The 10,547-nt window shown below is 41.1% G+C and overlaps 1 protein-coding gene across 4 annotated transcripts in view; it reads left to right on the top strand.

Annotated features, from left to right (window-relative positions):
• The first annotated feature begins 293 nt into the window (after positions 1-293).
• The window catches only part of LOC122565387 (proprotein convertase subtilisin/kexin type 4-like), a 45,400-nt gene continuing 35,146 nt past the window's right edge, over positions 294-10,547 (top strand). The window contains exons 1-4 of one of the 4 annotated variants that reach the window (XM_043721320.1): positions 294-1,203; positions 3,224-3,328; positions 4,773-4,865; positions 9,449-9,577. In XM_043721320.1, coding sequence (XP_043577255.1) covers positions 1,036-1,203; positions 3,224-3,328; positions 4,773-4,865; positions 9,449-9,577 — 495 coding nt within the window. In that variant the 5' untranslated portion in view covers positions 294-1,035. The remainder of the gene's footprint in view (positions 1,204-3,223; positions 3,329-4,772; positions 4,866-9,448; positions 9,578-10,547) is intronic. The other 3 variants (XM_043721319.1, XM_043721317.1, XM_043721318.1) reach the window with 3 other exon arrangements.

Below are 10,547 nucleotides of genomic sequence, written 5' to 3'. Positions count from 1 at the left end.
CCCACTCTGCTGTTAAGCTGGAAGTTTCAGGATTCTGATCCAGTGGCAGCAATAATAATTTGCCGTCAGGACAGTGTGTGGCTTGGAGAGGAATTTGTAGTTGGTTGTGGTGCTCCTACACATTTACTGCAGAACTTTCTAAGTTTAAGAAGTCATATCAACCTTGAAACATTAACTCTTTCTTTCTACACAGATGCTGCCAGACCTGCTGAATTTCTCCAGTTTTCTAGATGTTTGCTTTATATTTCCAGCACTTGCAGTATGTTGCTTTTACGCATATTGCCCTTGTCCTTCTAGGCGGTAAAGGTTGTGGGATGTGGAATTTGGCCGTTAATGGGTTTCTCGGCAAGTTACTGCAATACTCCTTGAAATTGGCACACATTATTGTCTGCTGTGGATGGTGGTGGCGGGAAAGCGGGCTATTTTAGGAGGTCATATGGATTTTATATCTATTTGAAGAGGAGCAAGATCATATAAACAAATACAAGTCCTCCATTCTCCAACTTGTTACGCTGGAACTAGTATCCCATCCCCCTCAGGTGTTCAGCCAGCCGTTAGGCTCGAGCGCACCTGTCGATTGCGTCAGCCGCCAACCAACGGCCGTTAGTGCGCGAGAGTATCTGGCGGCGACGTCACCCAACACCAACCGTCGTGCCGGAGTGGGCCGATCATGAGCTGACCTCCCTGCTCCTCCTCCCTCCACCCGCTTAAAACACCCGAGCGAGGTCGGGGTGGGGAGGCCGGAGCCGCTTCGGCCACGGTCGGAAACATTCGGCTATTTCCGTGAGCGCCGCTCACCAACTTGAACAATAACAATTACCGCAACTTGACATCCATGATTTAATGGCGTGCGTGTGACATCTTGGAAACCGTAGCCAATTATTGCCTCCTGTCCCTCCCACGGCATTGTATTGGAGCTTTTAAAAAAAATCCTTAATGACTTGCACCAAGTTTCTTCTTGGTCTTGCAACGGTGGAACTGACTTGGCTATAAAATGACTTAGGTTGAGGCCACCTGAAAATCTATCGCATCGTTATGAGTTGTATCCGTCGGCTTTTGGTGGCTGTTCTCTTTACAAGTATTCTTAGTGAGTTTAATAGCAGTAAGCAGCCGTACACCAACACCTGGGCTGTCTACATCTCTGGTGGGGCAGGGGAAGCCAGAAGGATAGCTCGCAAGCACGGATTCATCAACTTAGGACGGGTATGGCTCATGCTGGTTATGCCACTGAAAGGCTGGCGTTTGTGTACAGTAATTTCCACCGCCGCAGGATGTCCAAAAATCGCTTTCCTTATGTTGTTCTAATGCCGAACTATGCAACCAATTTACACGCAGCAAGCTCCTGTAGACAATGTGATCACCAGATCCTCCTGGGATTTCCTCTTTTTTTTCTCTCAACACGTTCAGGGCAAAATCAAATGCTGACCAGGATATTAGGCTTTTTAGAAGAATGACCTATTCCTCTAGCACTTTGTATTGTGCCCAAACAAAACGTACACTTTTTTTTGTTCCATCCCTTTGCATGCTTGGATTCGGGTTGAAGTGGTGTAACACCAGCGTGAGAGGGGAATGATACATTTATAGGTATTACAAAGTTAAAAATCACACAACACCAGGTTATAGTCCAACAGGTTTAATTGGAAGCACACTAGCTTTCGGAGCGACGCTCCTTCATCAGGTGATTGTGGAGGGCTCGATCGTAACGCAGAATTTATAGCAAAAATTTGCAGTGTGATGTAACTGAAATTATACATTGAAGAATTGATTCTGTTAAGCCTTTCATCTGTTAGAATACAGTGATAGTTTCACTTCTTTCATGTGTAAATCACAAAACCCTTTTTTTAAAAAAGTTGCATTCTCGGGTTAGCTGTTAACAATGGCGATAGCTAGCTAATGTGTTGAAGGTGTTAGCCCCCTGTGTTCTCTGTCTATGACCTGATGTTTAGATTGATTCCAATCTAAAAAGTGAAATAACAGAGTTTTACATAAATTCATGCAGTTTTTGAGCTCAGAGTTTGACATGAATCTGTGGTTTTTGAGCAAAGTGCAATGTAACTTTGTACCAAAAATAATTATTTATAGGTATTGGCATGTTTGCCTTTCTAACTTTTGAAAACTAGTGCTTCAATTCCAAAGTTAAAGCAGCTGCAAAATTGTTTTAGAACAGGAGTACGTCAAGAAATGTGGCAATCCATTTCATCATTTTGAGTATTAGGGGAGCTCTAACAAGAGGAGGTATTGTTGCTGATGAGAGCAAATGGAAATGACTGAGAGACTTGTAATAACTCACTATGCTATATTTGCAATTTTTCCTTTTAACGTCTTTGTCCCAATACGTAGAATAAATGTCTCGTTATTTTGTGGGAAGATATGTGGAGCTTGAAGTAGTAGTTTGAAATTTTGCAACTGCTTCAATTGCTTTGCCTCTGCGTAGTTGGTATTTAATGTTAGTATCACCGTTCGGAACATTTTTTTTAAACCCAGTCCATGCTTGTACTATAAGTACTAATAAAAAACATATAATCCTGCTTTAACAGTAGCACTCCAAACTGAGTTAAATGTGAATCAAAATATGGAATATAACTGAGGCTGGTGTTTTGGTGTGAGATGTTAATAGGAGGTTTTGGATGTTTTTTTTAGTGGCTTAGATTTAATGGAGCAGACCTCTGCTATGAGGATAATGGGTCTGACCCACTCTCCATTTTCTGCTGCCAAATGTATTAACTGCTTGTTCTGCAGAATGTTGCGTGCAAAATAAGTGTTGTCTGTTATACAATGACATTAGCTGCATAGCTTTCAAAAAAAAACTTGGGTTGATTTTAGAGCTATTTAAAATATGATATGAAAAGTATTTGGAGCTTGCCATTGTATTGATCATATTGACCAAAGCCTATTTGAATTTGTTTAATGTGGCTATTTAGTGTACATTATGCCGATATATACTTGCTGCATGTGATGGGCTTTAATCCTTCACTGAATTTTAATTGTAAAAACAAAATGTTAATATTAAGTTCTCCCAAACCATTTTGGACAATGTTAATGACTTGCAGAATGACTAATGATGCTTCTTTAAGTCTCAATTTTTGCTTGCCTTCTGTCTCTTTCCACCTTTTTTTCCCCCTAATCCCCCTCCTTTTCAGAGTAGGGAGATTTCTGAAAAATAGTTTCACTATAATAGTAAATGCTGGATTTAGCCATTTGACTTGTTGGTTTGTTTTTTAAGGTTTTTGATGATGGGCGCTATTACTATTTTAAACACCAACGAGTGTCAAAACGATCTGTCATTCCACACCAGATCCGACATAGGCGACTGGAAAAGGAACCCAAGGTAAATTTCACTAAATTGCCTTTTCAAACTAGTTTTTATTATTTCCTCATTGGATGAGGAGATTATTACCCTGGGGGAAATGGTGGTGAGCCACCAACTTAAACTGCTGCAGTCCTTTTGGGTGTTGGTGCTGTTAGGAAAGGAAGTCAAGTATTTTGACCCAATGAATGAAAGAATGGTGATATATTTTCAAGTCTGGATGGGGACTTGCAGGTTGCGATGGTGTTCCTCCTGTATCTGCTGCTTTTATTCTTGAGGTGGTATAGTTGTGGGTATGGAAGGTGCTTTTAAAGGAACCTTGGTGAATTTCTGCAGTGCGGTTTTGTAGATGCTATAACTTGAAGTCCATGCCAGGAATTGCATTGGTAAGCTGGCCTGTGTACTTTGAGTGGCCGCATAGCTTAGAAGGAACATTTGATCAAGGGCACTCACTTTCACCATTGCTTTTTGGAGTTTGGATTTTTTTTTTTGCTCCCCATTTTGGACCAAGCTGTAATGAGGTTAAGAGTCAAATTTGTCCTGGTTGAACCCAAATATTGAGCCAGTTATTCTTAGTGCTTCTTGATTGCACTGTCCATCCACTTTGATTATTCAGAGTAGACTGGAGCAGTGATTGGCTAGGTTTGATTTGTCCTGGCTTGTTTTTGGAAATGGTGCACATATCAACATATGATATCTATCTGTGTTGAACAGCTTGTCTTGTAGGTATGGCTAATTTGAGTACTCCTCAAAGGGTGTCCACCATCTGAAAGGCAAAAGTTAGGAGTATAATTCAATACACTTCCACTTTCTGGGGTGAGTGCAGCTAAAATAATACCCTATCAAGCTTGATACCATCCAGGACAAAACGGGCATTCCATCTGTCGTCTTCATCATACACACTGCCAGTTAAGAAGGAAGTGTATCGTCTCAAGATGCCTTGACAAGTCGCTGCAGTGCTACCGTTTGTTAACATGACCACAAGCAAGTTTCTCTCCAGGCAATGTATCATCCTTAGGACTATATCACCATTCCTTTACTGAGGTTGGGTCAAAATCCTGAATTTCCTTTGGTAACTACACTGCATCGATTACAGCATTTCAAGAATGCAGCCCAACACCACTAGATCAGCATTTATTGCTGATGTCCTGTGAATTAGAGTTTATTTCTGTTGCATCTGTGTCATTTGTGATAAGGACTTATTGGTAGTGTGGCAAAGTAAAAACCTTAATTTGTGAAATTGAAACGAAGTTCTTGGAAGATGGACATTGATTTGAGTAAAATGAGATTTGCAATTTTGATGTTTGTATGTCTAAACTTTTGAAGTTTGGCAGGATGAAGTCATGCCTCACTTTGCTAACAATGATTATTGAGGTATTTGTCAATATTGTTTTTTTAGTTCTGATTTCTGAATTTGACCTCACTGGCTGATGTGAAGAGTTACATGGCTATCTTATTATTTAAGGTGAAGTGGCTGGAACAGCAAGTAGTGAAAAGTCGGCAGAAGCGAGCATTTTCTGTTCCTTCAGATCCTCTATACCATAAGCAGTGGTATTTGGTAAGTTTGAGTACTTTGCAGGGGTAGAGGCAGACTTGTGGAAAATGATGCAGTGAGCTTTGACAATACTCAATCTGAAAAAGATTTGTAAAGTAGTGTGAAATGTTTTTTTTCTTCTTCCAGGGCTATAGGAAAAACAATTTTTGAATTAAGTTAGCAGTTATTTGTTGGTACAGGCACTTTCAAAAATACAATTTTATCCTTTACTGTTGTGCATTGTGGGAGTCTGACTTTCTTTGGTTTTGAGTGCTTGAGTCAACATATGTAACTGCTACAAAGTTAGCAAGACACAATATTTTTTACAACTGTTGAGTCTTTTGCTGTACCTGTACTAATACCTGTCCCAGGTCTTTTTTTTTTTTATTACTGTGAATTCTTTTGGCCTTGGCTTTCTTTCATGCTCTCTGAATTTATCTGTCACAAGGCCACAACAAACATTGAAATTTATTCTTGGTAGTTCTAAAGTCTGAGCTAGTATATCAATTTAAGCAGTTTGGTCTCTTCTGGATGAGAAAATCTCCAATCATTAAAGCAATAATGGATTCTTGCTCTGCGACACAGCAGCTCCTAACAGTTTGCATTAATTCTGTCTTGGCTAGTTTTAAAGTAGAAATGAAGTACTGAGTTCTTTACAGGAATCCTGTCTAATAGTACATATTGCATGCTATGCCATATACCTGTGTTGACAGATTAAATTATTGTGGCAATACAGAACTGGCTCTAAGGTGGTGATGGAGGGGTGCCTTTCAGACTGGAGGCCTGTGACTAGAGATGTGTCACAAGGATCAGTGCTGGGTCCATTCTTTTTTGTCACTTTTTTTAAAATATAAAATTACTTGGATGTAAACATAGGGGTTATGGTTAGTAAGATTGCAGATGACACCAAAATTGGAGATGTAGTTAATAGTGAGAAGGTTACTGGAGTACAACAGGATCTTGATCGAATGGATGATTGGGCTGAGGAATGGCAGATGGAGTTTAGTTCTGATAAACGTGAGTGTTGCATTTTGGAAAGCCTATCTGGGCATGACTTGTACACCTTAGAGGTAAGGTCCTGGGGAGTGTGGCTGAACCGAGACCTCTGAGTGCAAGTTGAGAGTTTCTTGAAAGTGGAGTCACCGGAAGATAGGATAGTGAAGGTGTTTGGTATGCTTTCCTTTATTGGTCAGAGTATTGAGTATAGAAGTTGGGAGGTCATGCTGTGGTTATACACTGCATTGGCTAGACCACCATTAGAATACTGTGCAATTCTGGCCTCCCTTCTATAGCAAGGATGTTGTAAAACTTGAAAGGATGCAGAAAAGACTTACAAGGATGATGCCATGATTGGAGGGTTTGTGCTATAGGGAGAAGCTGAATAGATGGGGGCCTTTTTCCCCTGGAGTCAGAGGCTGAGGGGTGACCTCGGGTTTATAAAATCATGAGGGGTATGGATAAGGTAAAGATCTCTGGGCAGGGGAGTCTAAAACTAGAGGGCATGGATTTTGGGTGAGAGGGGAAAGATTTTTTGATTAGATTACATTACAGTGTGGAAACAGGCCCTTTGGCCCAACAAGTCCACACCGACCTGCCGAAGCGAAACCCACCCATACCCCTACATTTACCCCTTACCTAACACTACGGGCAATTTAGTATGGCCAATTCACCTGGCCCTGCACATCTTTGGACTGTGGGAGGAAACCGGAGCACCCGGAGGAAACCCACGCAGACACGGGGAGAACGTGCCAACTCCACACAGTCAGTCGCCTGAGGCGGGAATTGAACCCGGGTCTCTGGCGCTGTGAGGCAGCAGTGCTAACCACTGTGCCACCGTGCCGCCCACTAAGGGAGCTAAGGGGCAACTTTTACACGCAGTGGGTAATAAGTGTATGGAATGAACTGCCAAGAAGTAGCGGAAGCTAATATAATTACAATACTTAAAAGGCATCTGGATAGGTATATGAATAGGAAGTTTAGATGGAAATGGGCCAAATGCTGGCAAATGAGATTTATTTAGGATAATAGTTTTCATGGATAAGTTGGACTGAAGGGTCTGTTTCCATGCTGCATACCTCATTTTCTGTCTCTATAACTTTTCTAACTTTGAAAATGTTGATGAAGTGCTTACAAATTCAGTTTTTCATTTTTGGGTCATGTGAACTGCAAGATATAAGTTGCAAGAAATTAGTTTCTTTATTCACTTAGAGGGTACAGACATCACTGGCTGGCCAAGATTTATTGCTGCTTCCTAGTTGCCCTTGAATAAGGTGCCTCCTTTAGCCAATGCAGTCCATGGGCTGCAGGTTCGCCCACAATTCCCTTTTTAGGGAGGGAATTCCAGGACTTTGACCCAGCAACACTGAAGGAACAGGGATATATTTCCAAGTCAGGATCTGGTGTGGCCTGGGCAGAGATTTATTGGTGCTGTTCCCATCTATCTGCTGCCCTTGTCCTTGGGTTTGGTAGGTGCTTGCTGAGGATCCTCAATGAATTTCCACAGTGCATTTTGTAGATCATATACTCTGCCCTTGAGTGTAGGTGTTGGAGGAGTGGATGCTTGTGGATATAGTGTCCGTCAAGTGAACTGCTTCGGCCTGGATGCTGTCTTGATTTAGATTAGATTCTCTGCAATTTGGAAACAGGCCCTTCAGCCCAACAAGTCCACATCGAACCCCTGAAGAGTAACCCACCCAGATCTATTTCCCTATCTTATATTTATCCCGACTTGGCAATTTAGCACAGCTAATTTACCTGACCTTCACATCTTTGGATTGTGGGAGGAAACCAGAGCACCCAGAGGAAACCCACGCAGACATGAGGAAAATGTGCAAACTCCACACACAGTAACCTGAGGCAGGAATCTAACCCGGGTCCCTGGTGCTGTGAGGCAGCAGGGCTAATGCTGAGCCACCGTGCTGCCCCAAACTGTTGTTAGAACTGCACCCATCCATGCAAGTAGGGAGTATTCCATCACCTTCCTCACTTGTGCCTTGTAGATGTAGGTGGACCAGTTTTGAAGAGTCAGGAATGATTTACTTGCTGTAATATTCCTAGCCTCTTTGAGCTTCTCTTGTTGCCACTGTTTGTGGTGATGGTAACCCCAAAGATATTAATAATGGACTTCTCTACGATGTTGGAGACGGTGAGGACTGCAGATGCTGGAGGTCAGAGTCGAGAGTGAGACTCTGGAAAAGCACAGCCGGTCAGGCAGCATCCAAGGAGCAGGAGAATCAATGTTGAGCATAAGCCCTTCATCACAAAGGTCTTATGCTCGAAATGTTGATTCTCCTGCTCCTCGGATGCTGCCTAACTGGCTGTGCTTTTCCAGCGTCACACTCTGACTTCTCGACAATGTTGTCAAAAGTCATTTTTAAAAAATTATAATCTTTAAATTCATTTTAAACCAACACCATCGGTGCCTGTGCAGGTTTATCAACTCAGTTCAGTTATAAAATGGCTGCCTTAAGTCTGCCTACCTTGGCTGCAGGGCTTTATGGAACTATGTTGACTCAACGAGAGTTTGGTAGTATGTGGTATTAAAATACTAGATTTGTAAAATTATTGAAAATTAGATCATGCTGCTGGAATGCATTTGGAATTAAAAACTGGTTTCTTTTAATCTGAGTAACCTCTTAATTAGTTCAAAATACATTTTTGTTCAGTCACATTTACTTGTATTTAAATGTATGCTTGTTTTTCTTTTGACATGAAGAGACCTAAAATAATACAATACACACTTGGTTGAAGAAGGCAGAAAATTGTGTGGCATGGTTAAAGCAGCATTCTAATGAGCATGAAATTTGGAAGAATAGTTTGCATTTATAGTATATGGCGCTTTCCATGAGTGTCAGTTGTACAAACGTCTCAAAAGCAGCTAATGAGGTATCTTTATTTTTGAGGAAAAGCAGCAGTCAGTTTGTGAACAGCAAGTTCCAACAAAGTGCAGTGATAATAGCCAGATAATCAGGTTTTTTCCTATGGATAAATATTGGCCAAATCACTGGGATGACTGTAGGAGCAAATTACTGCTGTGATGAAGAGTCCTCTAGACTTGAAACATTAGCTTGCTGTCTCCATCGATGCTGCCTGACCTGCTGTGATCTCCAGCATTTATTGTTTTCACACTGGGTCAACTCCCCTGCTCGTAAATTGATGCCAAGGGGCAGTTGGAGCCTCTCTTCAATATTTCATCTGAAATATATAGCACTCTTCTCCATTCAGACTCCTTCATTACTATGTGGTCACCCTGATTTGGTGACATCGTCCTCTGACTTGCATAACAAATGTAAATGTGAGCCATGAACCTTGCTCCACTCTTTGTGAAAATAGTGAATCCTGTCAGTACTTTTGTTTTGCTATTTGCAGAATGAATGATCAATGCTTCAAAAATTTGATACTTGAGTTTAAATAAATCCAATGTCTCTCTCATTTTTGACTTCTGGCAGATAACTTCTACTTTGGTGAATTGTTTCTTTTGTGCCTTTGGTTAAAATGTTCATACTTTTTGGGAACTTGTTGTAAAGTATATGTACTTGTTCCAGGGATCACAGTAATATTGGTTACTTATTTTCACGCTTGCATCTCAAAAACTTATGTTTATTTAGAACAATGCGATCCCTAATGACCTAAACGTTCTGTCCGCCTGGAAGCGGGGTTACACAGGTGAAGGGATTGTGGTATCCATCCTGGATGATGGAATAGAGAAGAACCATCCAGACTTGGCCAAAAATTATGTAAGTTCTAATTGAAGTACCATGTAAAACTATTTCAGTCTGTCATTTGTGAACAGCTACAATAAAGTAAGGGGAAATGACCAACTGTTTCATGAAATGCACTTGTCTTATTGAGGTTTACACACAAGAAAATCTTTGCTATACATTTTACTAGGTGCTATATACTTAGGATGGCCCAGGTGCTTCATAGGCAGTGAACTTAAATGTTCGTCGATAAATATCGAGGGAAGTGCTCAGACAGAAACGAATGAGAAAAATAAACTGGTAAAGGGGCAGCGTGGTGGCACAGTGGTTAGCACTGCTGCCTCACAGTCCCAGAGACCCGGGTTCAATTACCGCCTCAGGCAACTCTGCGGAATTTGCACATTCTGTCTGCGTGGGTTTCCTCCAGGTGCTCCGGTTTCCTCCCACAGTCCAAAGATGTGCAGGTTAGGTGAATTGGCCATGCTAAATTGCCTGTAGTGTTAGGTGAGGGGGTAAGTGTAGGGAAATGGGTCTGGGTGGGTTGCTCTTCGGAGGGTTGATGTGGACTTGTTGGGCCGAAGGACCTGTTTCCACACTAAGTAATATAATCTAAAATATTGGCTAAGGTGTAAAGAAAACCCCTTCTGCCTTTTTTGTTTTGAATTGAATAATCCTATGAGGTAATTTATGTTCACAAATTTAAATGCTTAATTTTAAGCAGGTAGATGGGGAAACATATTAAGTACCATACCTGAAAGATTCTTGATCCATTTGTGTTGTGTCCTATGCTGAAATGCCTGCTTGCAAATATGTGCCCAATTCTTAAGGTCAGACTTAAATATACAATTTTGTGACTCAAGTTTACAGTTCTCATGTTGAAAGCTGATTAACTTCTATGAAAAAAAATTGAATATAATTACACAAGCCTTCTAAATCAGTAGAGGTCAAGTTTTAAAGCTTTCCACTAACTAGAAAACTATATGAAATAGTTTTAATATCCTTCCAT

This window comes from Chiloscyllium plagiosum, chromosome 31 (genome assembly GCF_004010195.1).
Source record: "Chiloscyllium plagiosum isolate BGI_BamShark_2017 chromosome 31, ASM401019v2, whole genome shotgun sequence".
Lineage (NCBI taxonomy): Eukaryota > Metazoa > Chordata > Chondrichthyes > Orectolobiformes > Hemiscylliidae > Chiloscyllium > Chiloscyllium plagiosum.
The sequence above is the reverse complement of the archived record's forward strand: the minus strand, read 5'-3'. Positions and strand labels throughout refer to the sequence as shown.